Here is a 15,125-nt window from a genome sequence, read left to right on the forward strand (position 1 = left end):
GATACGTACATGATCACCAATTTTAAATTTGGAAGGTAAATTAACCACTTTAATGTGATTGTAGGCTTTATTTAATATTTCCTTTTCATGTTTTTGGTGTACATCAATCGGTTTCATTCCAATTGTTCTATGTTTAGAATGGTTGTATTCATCAACGACCTCCTTAAGTAAATCTATCCACTCATAATACCCATAATAATTAAATTTTTTCCACATACGATTTTTTAATGTTCTATTAACTCGTTCAACAATTGATGCCTTCTTTTCACTGTACACGTTGTAATGATTAACTTTATACTTTTTCATTAACATTGCAAAATGTTTATTGAAAAATTCTTTACCCATATCAGTTTGAAGATTATTAGGTTTTACTTGTCTAAGTACAATTTTCATGTTTCTGGTGACTTGTTCACCAGTTTTAGTTTTCAAAGGAAAAGCCCATACAAATTTTGAAAAACAATTGATCACCACTAAAATGTACTTAAAACCATTATTTTCATTAGCGTATGGAATCATTTCAACAAGATCAGCTTGAAATAAATCATTCAATGATTTAATAATAACATGACGTCTTTGAAAATTGATTCGTGCTTGTTGATGTATTTCATTAACGACTTGTTTTTTGGCTTCAGTAAGTTTTGAAGAAACCATTCTTGTTTATTCGATGATGCCGTTTTCTTGTAGTTCTTCAATGATACTGATGATCTCGTTGCGATGTCCTGTATTTCCAGCTTGTTGAGAAGAAATTAATAAACGTAGTCTCTCAACCAATTTGTTTGGATCATTCCAATAAACAAAATCAAGTGGTTTGTTATTAACTTCCTTCAATAAACAACCACCTGTTGAGAAAGATTTAGTTTTATGTAGTGTTAATGGAGCGATTATATTTTTATATTTGAGTAGTCTGCTTCCATCGATTTGTTGATTAAATTGATAATATCTTTTGTGTGCGTTTGTTTTCTCGAGTATTTCTTTATACAGATTTAAATCTTCATTTGTATATCCTTGTGGATTCTTTTTAAATAACAATTCATATAAACCACGTGTGCCTCTATATGATTTGTTTTTAACAATTACGTTAGGACTGTTATCTTCAAATATTAATCGTGAATCTCCGATAAAAAATGCTTCAATGTCAGGATCATGTCTTACACCATATTTATGATCAAATTGATTTTCTGAATCATTTAACATTTCTCGTAAATATTTTCGAGGTAGCGGGGTGTATTGTTCATAATACTCTTCATATATATCATCTGTGATTCTAGACTGTTCAGGTGTTGGTTGCAGTGGTGGTGGTGATGATTGCACAAAATCTTCTATCAAATCTTCATCGTTTGTGAACACATCCCCATCATTTATGAAATTTACTTCAGATTTAATTTTTACTTTTCCTTTGCGTTTAGGTGTTGTTACTTTATCTTTGTCGTTGTTGTAATCATCGTCTTCATCTTTTAGAGTAGAGGGGAGGGGTTTTTGCTTATTTGGTTTACGTTTATCGTTGGAAACAAGATTTTCCAAAGTTTTTAAATGTTTTGTTATCGGTAAGAAAGAATCCTCTTGCATGAATTCACCTTCTTTCAATGACTTCAATTTTTTTTTAATAATTTTTCGTTTTTCAATAAGAGATAGTTTTAAAGTTTTAATGTTCTTTGGCATGATGTTTGTAGCTGTGTGTGCGTTTTTGCACACAAAACAGGTATAGAAACAGGTCTGATCTGGTCAGGAAACAGGTCTGATCTGGTCAGGAAACAGGTCTGATCTGGTCTGGAAACAGGTCTAATCTGAGCAAGGTCATATGTCAATTAGCTTTTTATTCATTTAGTGAGATATAATGATCAAACCCCTGTCTATATCTTCCGTTATTAAGATTACAGTCTTTAAATATGGCTAAAAACCCATATGTATCTTTCCAGCAGACACTACTGATGTCTTTAAACGTGTCAAAAGTCATATCAGTACCAACATGATCTGTATAGATATGCTTTAAGTTAAGATCATCCTGTTTGAATAAAACAAGAACATTTGCATTATCTCGAAGAAGATGTTTAGGAATTTTCGCATATGATTGACAAAGATAAAAACAATCGATATTGTTATGACGACCCATGCTAAAATATTCACGTATCACATTTTGGTTTTCACATGCTACATCATCAAATAAAATGATTGAATTTGGTTTAGCGTCTGATGGGCTTGTTATATTTTCACTACTATTGTATGCATAGTAACCGATTCCTTTGATAGGTTTTAATAAATTTTCCAAATAAATATATTTGGGTTGATAGAGGCTCTTTGAATACACATAAAGATTTTCAAATTTCAATCCATTTGGATGTTCGATTAAACTAACAATAATATTTGTTTTTCCACAATTTGATGGTCCAATAACTAAACATCGTATGGTTGATGGAAATAACACACCATGTTTGAAATTATGTTCTTCATTATGATTTAAATCATTGTTTTCAATCGGTAACAACACTTTTTGTTTAACAATCTTCATGATGCTATTGATGATTTTAGACTGAATATAAATGGTTAAACACTGTACTATTTATGTCAGTAGAAGAAGAACTAGTCATTAGTTTGTTACTGTCTCTCGTGTAGAAAAAAAAAATGACTTCCCAAAGTGGTACCGGTTTATTAGATAAAACATTGTTTGCGATTCCACATGAACTTCATCTTCCTGGATATTAGTTTTGTAGACCAAATACAAAGCTTGAAGAACGTTTGAAACGAGGAGAAGTTGGTATAAATGGACTTGATGCAGCTTGTAAAGATCATGACATTGCCTACTCTCAAACCAAAGACATAAATTTTAGGCACAACGCTGATAAGATGTTGGCTAAAAGAGCACTTGAACGTTTTCATTCTAAAAACGCTTCATTTAAGGAAAAACTTGCAGCATTATTGGTTGCAGGAGCAATGAAAGCCAAAGTTAAATTAGGACTGGGTTTATCATCATCATCTGATGCTGATGATTCAGCAACAATTAAACGATCAACAACTTGTACAAAAATTCGTAATCAATGTCTGAAAGAAATGGATAAGAGTATTAATAATCTTCAAAAAAGTAAGCAAAAACTTTTAGATTACAAAATAACTAAACCAAGTGAATCAAGAACAAAACCTAAAAAAACAAAACGTTTTTCAAAACCAAAAAGATCCAAAAAAGAAAAACCTAACAAACTTGCTAACATAATGATTGTTAATGACTCACCAATGGATACAACAACGACAAGTACTTCTACTATGCAAAAAGCTGTAAAAAGAAAACTTGATACTGATGATGAACCTGAAATTAAGAAAAAAACTAAATTAAATAATTTGGAACGTGTTACACTTGAAGCAGCAAGAAGAAGAAAACGTAAATTGGTGAATGATGATGATGATGATGATGATGAAGATATCTCATCAAAACGAGTGAAACTCATTTAAAGCTAATTTATTAAAAAATAAATTTTAGTTGTATTCGAACATTCAGTCAAGATGGTTAGAGTAAAAAAAGTTGCTAGAAAAAGAGTTAATAATCAATCAAAGAAGAGGAACGTAAAGAAAAGAAAATCAACAAGTTTTCAACAAATTACTAAAAACATTAGACAAAATATTCGTAAAAGTAAAGCAAAAACTGTAAAAGATGCTATTTTAGTGGCACTAAAAACAGCATCAAAAAAGAAAAAGAACAACAACATTAAAACTGCTCGTGTTATAAAGATACCAAAAACCGGTGGAATTTTGCCATTAATTCCTATTTTTGCTGGTCTTAGTGCACTTGGAGCACTCGGTGGAGGAGCTGCTGGAATTGCGAAAGCCATTAATGCAGCAAAAGAAGCTAGACAAGCATTAGCCGAATCTGAGAGACATAATAAAACAATGGAAGCTATTGCAATGGGCAAAGGTTTATTTTTAAAACCATACAAAAGAGGATTGGGTCTTTTTTAGATTAAAAGGGCTACCTAAAAGACCCTTAACAAATCTGGATATTGAAAAATTTGCAAAAATATATAAAATTCCTTATTTTCGAGGTGTCTTTTCACGAGATGTTCTTCCGAAAAAAATACATCACAACGAATCTGGTGTTATTAATTTGGATCAAAACAGCGGAAATGGAACACATTGGGTAGCTTATCGGAAACAAAGTAATTTAGTTGAATATTTTGATAGTTTTGGTGATTTGCAACCTCCACAAGAAGTGGTTAGGTATTTTAATTCAAATGGATTTTGTCAAATTCTCTACAACCATAAGCGATTTCAAAAATTTAATACGTATAATTGTGGTCATCTTTGTTTATCTTTTTTAACTGAATAAATAAATAAATAACCTAATAGAACATTATTTTAACTTAGTTTAATTTCAATTGTGCACGCATCAAGATGTCTTATCATTTTCTTTTCAGTGATACAACATCCATTTTATCAATGGATTTTAATCCTCCTATTGAGTTGGAGAAAAATTGTGCTTATGAAATTGGTTTGTTGAATTTTAATGTAAATAATGCAATTCCAAATGTTGATAACACTAATAATATGTTTTATTATGGTGAAAACAACACTAGCATCGCAATCCCAATTGGTAGCTATGAAGTGCAAGACATTGGTGAATACCTGCAGAAAGCCTTACTTTTAAATCAGAAAAACGGAGAAAAACCTATACATTTACAGTTGAAAGCAAATTTGAACACATTAAAATGTGAAATAAAATGTGATAGTGTTGTCGATTTTTCAAAAAAGAATTCCATAGCATCTTTGTTAGGATTTTCAAAAAGAAAACTTACAGCCGATAAACTACATGAATCAAATTTTCCTGTTGACATAATAAGGGTAAACTTAATTCGAATTGAGTGTACTTTTGTAAAAAATTCTTATTTAAATGGAGCTGCTGAACATATCATCTATGCGTTTTATCCTAAAGAACCTCTGGGTTATAAAATTATTGAAAAACCTGTAAACGTGATCTATCTACCAATTAACACAGATTTCATTAGAAACATAACTCTTAAAATAACAGATCAATTTGGTAAGTTGGTCAATTTCAGAAACGAGCTCATCACGACAACATTACATTTACGTAAATTAAATCAATAGTAAAACATAAAAAATGGTGATTTGTTTTAATGTACCTATTAACAACAACAACAATAACGTGCAATATAAAAACGTTAGCAACGTTTCAAAAACGTTCATTCGCAACAAGAACAGTGCTCCGCTAACACCTGAAAATCGAAAATTTCTACAATCGTTAGGACTGCGTGTGAAATAAAAAGTTATGGAGTTGTTAAATGTGACTCAAAAACCAACTATTGACAGTTCAATAACCAACTTGGAATGGCATTCATATCAAGCATATACAAACACTTCACTTAAGCATAACGATGAATGTCGAATTGGTATCCAACAACAGGAATTACTCACAGTGCCAGGATTAAGTGAACTTCATATTCAAGGAAGATTAGTAAAACATGATGATGAAAAACTTGTATACACCAAAGGAAATTTGGTGAATAACTTTGTTGCCCATCTGTTTGAAGAAATTCGTTTTTTACTGGGAGGTGAATTAATTGATCGTGTAAAAACTCCTGGTATTACCAGTAGTTTGAAAGGTTATGTATCTTACACACCAAACGAAAGTACTGCTTTGATGAATGCTGGTTGGTTTCCTGTTGATGACGTAAAACTTGTTGATAATACAACAGGACAATTTGATGTATGTTGGCCGCTTTCGATGATACTAGGTTTTGCTGAAGATTATAAAAAAATTGTGATAAATCTTCGTCAGGAACTCGTCTTAATTCGTTCAAATTCTGATTTAAACTGTATTATTGAAACAACAGGCCTTGAAAAAGCTCAAATTTTGATTGAAAAAATTACATAGAAAGTGCCTCATGTAACAGTATCCGATTATGAAAAGTTAAAAATATTAAACATAATCGATAAAAATATTCCTTTGGAGATTGTTCATCGAAAATGGGAACTTTTTACTTATCCACTTTTGCAAGAAAGTCATTCCTTTAATTGGGTATTGAAAACGTCAACGTTCCTACAAAAACCACGTTTCATCATTGTTGGATTTCAAACTGATCGAAGAAACAATTTGAAAAAGAATGCAAAAGAAGAATGCAATTTTGATCATTGCAATTTGAGAAACATGAAATTGTACTTAAATTCTCAAGCGTATCCATATGAAAATTTAAATTTGGATTACAAACACAACAAGTACGCTTTGGCATACAAAATGTACACACATTTTCAACAAGCTTATTATTTTAATAAAAAACCAGTTTGTGAACCACTATTAAATTTGGCAAAGTTCAAAGAGGTTGCTCCATTAATTGTCATTGATTGTTCATATCAAAACGAAGTAATTAAACAAACCACCATAGATGTTTGCTTGGAATTTGAAACTGAAGGAGATATAGATGCTAATACTGCAGCTTATTGTTTGATTCTGCATGAACAATTTATCACATATGAACCACTGACAGGTCGTGTCCGTTTATTGTAAAAACATTTTATAAATTGAATTTTTGGAAAAATAAAAACATGAATTATGTGCTTATGTTTTTATTGTAACCCATCGAAAAAGTTTTTTTCTGCATCTGGATGTTGACGATGATTGATGGGTTCCTTTCGTCGTCGATTCTTGCTGCTGTTGAGAAGTTGAAGTGGCGTTATTGATAACAACAACATCATCCATAATGTCATCATCATCATCGTCGTCATAGTTTTCTCCCGCTGCAGCATCATCGTTTGTTGGTGGCTCAATATAGACCTTCTTGCGAGGACTAGTGAGGTTCTCCACTTCACTCACATCTTCTTCAACAAGATTAAATCGAAAGCGTCGAACCACACTTTCTAAAATCTTGAATTCCGAGTCGTTATCCAATTTAGTGCGAATGTATCTAATCGGTAAATTGCCGAATTTTCGTTTCAATGAACTGCCTCGAGGACAATACTTCAGGGAAACGAAGACTTTATCCCCAGAACGTTTGATCTCAAGTACACCATACCTAAAGATACACCAAGCACTTCAGTCAAAATCAAAAAAACAAAAAAAACTTACTGAAATAGTTGTTTCATTACAACCCTAACGTGCTCAGCTGGTAGATTTTCTGGGTCTTCACTAAAGACGACTATCGTACATGGGGTAGTTGACATCTTGATTGTTGGTATTCAAACACTGATGGAAAAACAGAAAATCCACTACGCTTTTATTACACACAAAGTGAAAAAAATGTTACTCATATGTTACAAAGTACTAATTAAACGTTAAAATTGTGCTGATTCTTTGAAAAAGTAAGCACTTTTTTAAAAAAAAATGCATTGCGCTGCATTAGTTTGCTGATGCAAGATATTTCAAGTATAAGGTTACAAGGTTAAAAAGAGTGCACGTGTTATCAATTTCCTGCAAAAATAGTTGATAAGATGTTGATGTAAGAAATGGTTACAAAGTAGTAGGTAAACATCAAAATTGTGCTGATTCTTTGGAAAAATAAGAACTTTTTAAAAAATGCATTGAGCTGCATTGATGCATGATATTTCAAGTATGGAAAAACAGAAGGTTACAAGGTTAAAAAATAGTGCACGTGTTATCAATTTATTGTAAAATAGATGATAAGATGCTGATGTAAGAAATGCAAAATTATTCCAATTGATACGTAAAAATGTAATCTGATTATTTGTGACGGAATTCGGCAAATGCAAATGTTGCAATTCAAAGGAAAAAACAAATGCACTCTGAACCATTGGATTACGTGTGTCAGCATTTTTTTAAATTTTTAAGTATAAAAGAAGTTGATCGATTTCTCCATTTCTACTATCAAATTGTATTTTTCGTCAGTTGTGAGAGTGTGTGTGAAGAAAAAAGAAAAATGTTTATCATTGACGTACAGGGCTTTCAACTTGGGGACAAATTCGTTTCCAAGGATTGCGGAGATGGACAATATCGACATACTTTTGTGACCATGCCCTTTTCCGAAGAAGTGTGTAGCCCACGATTCAAAAATCAGATCAAGTTCGTCAGTCGGTATGTCCACGGAATCAGTTATATGTTTGAAGATCCAACAAACACGATTCCGTATGAAGGAATTGAGAAATTCCTTCGGGACTTTATTCAACATCAGACCAGCGAATTCGATGACGTTAAATTGGCAGTAAAGGGAGTGCAGAAGAAAGCGTGGCTACAACGCTTCATGAAGGACGAGGACATCGTCAATTTGGATGATGAGGAGGGCATGTTCACACTTCAAAAGCTGAAGACAATCTTCAGATCTTATCACTGCCAAAAACATTGGGTAAAGCGGAATTGCTCCCTTGAAAACGCTCATAATCTTTACATGTGGTGGACTTACTGCGCAAAAAAATAAAAGGTATGTAAATCTTTTTTATTTTTTGTTGTTATTGTTGGAATGATAATCAAATTTGCAGTTTTAAATAAAAAATGCCTCGTGTATCCAAATCTGTTGATACTTTTAATTTTTTTTGTTGTTGAAGCTGTAATGTTGCAAAATGATAATCAAATTTCAAGTTTTACAGTTTTAAATAAAAAATGCCTCGTGTATCTAAATCTGCTGATTTGAATGTCAAATGACGTTGATAATTTTTAAAATCTATAGTATAAATACAAACTACAATAGTACTCAGTTTTCAGTGTGTCTCTGCCGTTTGCCGTTTACATCTTTAGTGTCACTCATCAAATTTACAAACGTAAGTGCTTTTTGATTTAATATTATTCCTTTGTTAATTCAACTTTTGTGAACAAACTCTAAAAATGACCAGCCAAAAAACGATTGATGAACTGCTGTTGACAAAATTGAAAAGGTTAGTGGATTAATTAAACATAAGAAAGAATTTCAAAAATATATAACTTGGTTAAAAAAAACTATTTTACTTCATAAGAAATGTTTGAAAAATAAATTAAATTGTGTAAAAAATTTTTCAAAAATTGAATCAAATTTGGGTATTTTAAAGGATTATTTACTAATTTTTAAACAAAAAATACATAGCGTAAAATATTTAAAATCTAAAAAGATAATTTGGCAAGATGTGGACTCCTGTTTTAAAAATAGAATTAAAACAGGTATGATAACAAATTTTGTTTTTAAAGATCCAAAAGAGTTTCTCTTAAAAAGTTTTAGGATATTTTCCAAAAGAATTTTACATGAAATGAAAAGGTCCTTATTAAAAGTAAATGTAATTTTTGTTGGTGTTTTTATCAAACCTCTCACTTACGAGACAACTCATAAATTTTTTGCTACTCCAAATATGGTAATCGATAAAGGTACCGATTTAAAAGATTGGTATAAAATTAATGTTTGTGAAAAGATTTTGCTACAGCTTGAAGAGTTTCAAGAAAGGGATAGTGGGTGGGCATTAAAAGAAATTTTACATCTTAAAGTTAATATCAATAAATATAATCCTATAAGTGTGGGTATTTCAACATATGTTGACTTACCAGAGTTTGTTAAAAATACAAAAAGTGTTATCAATCTAAAGAACAAAGATCCGTTTTGCTTTTTATGGGCTATTGTCTGTGCTTTATATCCTGTGAAAACAACACAAAATGTTTCACGTGTAACATCTTATCCACATTTTAGTTCGGTGTTAAAATTCAACAACATAAGATTTCCTATTGCTCTTGAAGATATTCCAAAATTTGAGAAAATGAATCAGTTGGCAATAAATGTCTTTACTATTTTAAATAAAAAGAAAAAAATTCTTCCTTTGTTGTTGAGTAAAAGTGAAATTTCTCCTAAAATTAATTTACTTATGATAACAAAAGGTACTGATAATTATGATAGTGAAGATGATGATGAATCTTTTTTTAACAGTAATAAATGTTTATTTCATTTTGCTTACATTAAAAATTTAGCACGATTAACAAGTTACCAAATGGGAAATATCAAAAATAAAAAGTGGGTGTGTGAAAGATGTTTAAATCATTTTTCCACTAAAAATATAGTTGAGGATCATATGCGTAATTGTGCAGTGTTAAATGAAGCTAAAATCAAACTTCCTTCTATAGACAAAAGTATTCTAAAATTCAAAAATTATAAAAATAAATTGATGGTACCGTTTGTTATTTATGCCGACTTGGAGTGTCTACTGTTAAACTATAAAGATTTAAAAATAACAAACACTTGTGAGAAGTATCAAAAACATGAACCATTTAGTATTGCATTTTATTTGAAATGTTCTTATAACGACTCGTTATCAAAATTTCATACCAATACTGGTAAAGATTGTTCAGTATGGTTTGTACATGAATTAAAAAAGATTGCAGAGGAATTGGAGACAATATTTTCTAACCCTTGTAAAATGAAACCATTATCTGTTGAAGAAGAACAAAATTTCTATTTGTCTACGAAATGTCATGTGTGTTGTAAAGCATTTTTAAACGGTGACGATCAAAAAGTGAAAGATCATTGTCATTTAACGGGAAAGTACAGAGGAGCTGCTCATAATTCCTGTAACCTAAAATTTCAAGACATGCATACAATTCCAGTAATTTTTCATAATTTGTCCGGTTATGACAGTCATTTTATAATTAAAGCTTTAAGTACTGAAATTGATGGTCACATTAATCTGTGACCTATTAATAAAGAAAAATACATTTCTTTTACAAAATACATTCTCAACAGTAGAATTAGATTTAAATTTTTAGATTCCTACAGATTTATGCCAAGTAGTATTGATAAATTATCAGCATATTTAAATAACGATTAAAAAATTATTGTACGAAAATTTTACAAGGATGATTTGAAATTTAACTTGGTTACACGCAAAGGCATTTTTCCGTATGAATATCTTGATGGTTGGCAAAAATTGCAAGAGAACAGTTTACCAACTAGGCAAAAGTTTTTTAGTTATGTATCAAATACAGAAATTTCAGGTGCTGATTATGAACATGCTTGTACGGTTTGGGAAGTCTTTGAAATTAACTCTCTTCAAGAGTATGCCGAATTATATTTAAAAACTGATGTTTTACTTTTAGCTGATATTTTTGAAAATTTTAGATCCACTTGCATGAAAACATACGACTTAGATAGTCTTCATTATTGTACAGCTCCTGGATTGTCTTTTGATAGTATGCTAAAAATCACTGAAGTTGAATTGAGTTTATTAACTGATGTTGATATGATCATGTTTTTTGAACGCGGTATTCGAGGAGGAGTTTCACAATGTTCTAATAGATACGGACAAGCAAACAATAAATATATGGGTGAAACTTATAATCTTAATGAACCATCAACTTACCTCATGTATTTTGATATTAACAATCTTTATGGAGCTGCAATGAGTTATCCACTGCCTACAGGAAATTTTCAATGGATTACCGGTCCAGATATTTATAAAATTGATTTTAACACACTGTATGATGATGCTTGTGAAATTGGATACATTTTTGAGGTAGATCTTGAATATCCTCAAACACTTTTTGATTTACATAAAGACTTGCCCTTATGTCCAGAGCATTTGGTTCCACCGATTTCCGACTCGAGAAATGCTAAACTGTTAACAACTTTGTATAAAAAAACAAATTATATTATTCATTATAGAAACTTAAAACAAGCTTTAGATTTAGGTTTGAAACTAGTAAAAATTCATCGTTGTTTACAATTTAAACAGACACCCTGGTTAAAAAAGTATATTGATTTAAATACCGAATTGAGAAAACAGAGCAAAAACGAATTTGAGAAAAATTTTTATAAATTAATGAATAATGCTGTTTTTGGAAAAACAATTGAAAATGTAAAAAAATATAGAGATGTTAAATTGGTGACTAAATGGAAAGGACGATACGGTGCAAATTGGTATATTTCACAACCAAACTTTCATAGTTGTATAATATTTAGTAAAAATATGATTCTAATTGAAATGAAACGATTGGAAATTACATTTAATAAACCTATCTATGTAGGAATGTCCATTTTAGATATCTCAAAAACTTTTTTGTACGACTTTCATTACAATTACGTTTTAACTAAATTTGGAACTAATGCAAAATTATTATATACTGATTCAGATGGTTTGATTTACTTATTTCATGACGATGATATTTATGTACATATAAAAAAAGATATTCATAAATTTGATACTTCCGATTACCCACTAAATAATATTTATAATATTCCTCAAAAAAATAAAAAAACGCTAGGCCTTATGAAGGATAAGAACTGTGGACTTATTATGACTCATTTTATTGGCCTACGATCAAAAATGTATTCAATTAAAGTTTTACATGATGATACAGACAAACAAAAAAGTCTTGAAAAAATGAAACGAGAACAGGCGAGTAAACGAGAAGTTTATAATTTTATTGCAAATTTTGGAATTACAAAAAAAGCAAAAGGTATAAAAAAATCAGCTCTTAAGTTAATTACTTTTGAGGATTATTTTGAATGTTTGTTTAATCATCAAAAATTAGATGTTACACAAAATGTTATCCAATCAAAAAAGCATACAGTTTTTACATTGAGAAAAACGAAGTTGGCTTTAAGCGGTTCTGATGATAAAAGATTGGTAAATAATCTGAGTACAGACACTTTGCCTTGGGGATATTTGTATTAATTTGTATTCAATTTACTTAATTCATTAACACTTTCACTTTAAAAGTTTAACAGCCAGAGGTCTAAATGGGACACAGTTTTTGTAGACCCCCATCGTTTTCATGCTGATGTAACAGGAACAACCAGAAACAGAAAAATTGTTCCTACCTCCATCCAAAGCAACAACAACAACAACAAGAACAACAATCAAGGAACTGTGTACTGTCAAAATTGTGATTGCTTCTTTTGTTTTTGTGATAAATCTATTCAAGTTCATAGTGAAGAAGTAGTACTAGTAAAGACAAAAAAAAAACTGTGCGGTGCTGATAACATTTTGACTTGGCTGTATTATAATGAAGATTCAACATTCAACATTCAACATGGTTAAAACTACTATAACTTCCGAACAAGCTACAAAAGAGTGTGTAAACACGTTTCTTAAGAGGCGATTTTTCTTATACCAAGAAACTAGACACTTGGTAAATTTGTGTAGAAACCCAGGACAATTAACTAAAAATGATATCAATAGGGTTGTAGCAAAATCTATTTTACCAAAAACTATTAAACAAAAGCTCAGACAAACTTTTCATTTACCAAACGAAATTCAAGAGTCAGACTATGATTCTGATGAAACAATTGCTGAAGATGGTTAAACTTTACAGTATTTTTTTTCTTTTAGATTTTACCGCAACATATTAAATATATAAGTAACCGATTTGATATAAATTCACGTGAAGAAAAAAACTCAAATCAGTTACTGCATCCTGTTTATGGATCTGATGTTCAAATTTTAGCAGCGGTGCAGCAACAATTAAACTTGTATGGTCTTGAGAGAAGATGTTTTGTAGCTGGTGGTTTTGCAGCCTATCTGTTAGATAAGACTAATCAATTTAATGATGTAGATATATTTGTAGAAGGAACGCAAGATGATGCTGGTAACGCTATGGATACAATGATACGTGTTTACAATCGTTATGTTGCTCGTACAGTAGAACCACATTCGTTTTTTTCCTACTACAAAGTCTACAAGAAAATAGTTTTTAACATTATTTGGGTTGGAAACTATCCTGAAATTTCAAATTTGGATTATTTGTCTTAAAAATTATAAACTCATTTGACACGGACTTGTGTAAAAGTGCGTTATATTTAGAAAACAAAAACAGATGGTTTCAAATAAACTTTGCAGTAACTAATTATAGAATAAATAATGTTAACCAAACTGATGAACACAACAAACGTAGATTATACAAATATTTACAACGCAAAAAATCTAACAAATTTAATGTCAATTCATTAGCTCTACTTAGTTTGAAAGCAGCATGCTACTTGTAGTCTACCTATGTTCATAACAACTTTTTAATTTTATAACCATAATTTGTTAATTTAGAACCATAATTTGTTAATTTTACAACCATAACTTGTTAACTATTGTCAAAGTCAACATGCCTGTACCTATCCAATATTAATGTCCAAAATGTCAAGGCGAGACCACTGAACAAGGCTCCGCTTGTACTATTTGTATCTATAAAGAATATATGCAAGTTTTATATAAAAATAAACACCCCAAGTTTATGTAAATTGAATAAAAAGTTAATAAAATCTTGAATTTTTATTTATTTATTTTTCAGAAATCCAAACAACAATTGAAAAATCTTATTAGACAAAAACGAAAGCAGGCAAAATCCTTACATAAGGCTATACAGAAATTACGCTACGATCTTGAGTTTCTACAAATGAAAAGAAAAATGCAGATCTTAAATGGAAAATAAATAAACATGTATGTCAATTAAATGCTTTGATTTATTGAATTCCCTAGTTACAATGTTGCAAACTGATTAAGATTGAAAACTAGATAACTCGATGTTATTGTAAGCTATTTTTTCCAATGTTAATCATGCAAAAACATGTGGGGGAGACTTAATATAAATACTCAAGTAGCTGTTAACTTGTTATTCAGTCGATTGAAATCTGAAATAATGAGTGAAGGTAAGAAATTATTTGTAAAATTTGAGCATGTCTATAATTAGTTTCTCTCTCTCTCTCTAGAACTAATTCAGGGCCCCCTAATTAAAGACCATTGGGTCATACCAACACGAATGTCTTTACATTTACTTAAATGTAAACGACGTTTACAACCCTCCTTTGAAGCTTCAAAAGAACAACAACTTAAAGAAAGATGGAATCTTTTGAATAATGAAACTTGTCCACAATACCCGTACCACCACCACGACCAACAACAACAACAACAGGGTACTACACCTCCAGTTCAAGGAGATTTAATTAAAACTGTACCACAATGTTCCTTAAGAAATGTACACCAGGAGCAAATGCAACATTATTCATTTCAATAATAAACAAAATAGTTACTAACTTTGACTTTTTTTTCTTAATCTTCCTGGAAAATTAGGCTAGGCTAGGCTAGGCTAGGCGAGTCAGTTGCCTCGCTTCCAACCCCCTTTTTTCCTCTTTTTTCTTTTTCTTATCTTTTTATTCACCCAGACATTTTTTTTTTCTTGGTTTTTCTTTAGATTTTCTTTTTCTTTTACTTTTGAACTATTTAACTAACTAACTAACTGA

At 30.5% G+C, this 15,125-nt stretch overlaps 3 protein-coding genes across 3 annotated transcripts; 2 read left to right on the plus strand and 1 right to left on the minus strand.

Moving 5' to 3' along the window:
- Positions 1–6,500: 6,500 nt before the first annotated feature.
- LOC148166036 (uncharacterized) lies at positions 6,501–7,164 on the minus strand. The gene is made up of 2 exons (XM_088049484.1): positions 7,064–7,164; positions 6,501–7,010 (listed from the first exon to the last, which is right to left on the minus strand). The coding sequence occupies exons 1-2, from the start codon at positions 7,156–7,158 to the stop codon at positions 6,557–6,559; spliced, it is 549 nt and encodes a 182-aa protein (XP_087905610.1). The 5' UTR covers positions 7,159–7,164; the 3' UTR covers positions 6,501–6,556.
- Positions 7,165–7,834: 670 nt separating this feature from the next.
- Positions 7,835–12,683, plus strand: LOC148166037 (uncharacterized). Its single transcript, XM_088049485.1, has 3 exons — positions 7,835–8,369; positions 8,644–8,820; positions 12,616–12,683. Exon 1 carries the CDS (start codon positions 7,872–7,874, stop codon positions 8,364–8,366), a length of 495 nt encoding a protein of 164 aa, XP_087905611.1. The 5' UTR covers positions 7,835–7,871; the 3' UTR covers positions 8,367–8,369; positions 8,644–8,820; positions 12,616–12,683.
- Positions 12,684–14,389: 1,706 nt separating this feature from the next.
- On the plus strand, positions 14,390–14,899 carry LOC148166038 (uncharacterized). Its single transcript, XM_088049510.1, has 2 exons — positions 14,390–14,534; positions 14,595–14,899. The coding sequence occupies exons 1-2, from the start codon at positions 14,453–14,455 to the stop codon at positions 14,897–14,899; spliced, it is 387 nt and encodes a 128-aa protein (XP_087905636.1). The 5' UTR covers positions 14,390–14,452.
- Positions 14,900–15,125: the final 226 nt, after the last annotated feature.

Source organism: Gnatocerus cornutus, unplaced genomic scaffold (assembly GCF_029298725.1).
Source record: "Gnatocerus cornutus isolate USDA-ARS CGAHR unplaced genomic scaffold, icGnaCorn1.1 ctg00000033.1, whole genome shotgun sequence".
Taxonomy (NCBI): domain Eukaryota; kingdom Metazoa; phylum Arthropoda; class Insecta; order Coleoptera; family Tenebrionidae; genus Gnatocerus; species Gnatocerus cornutus.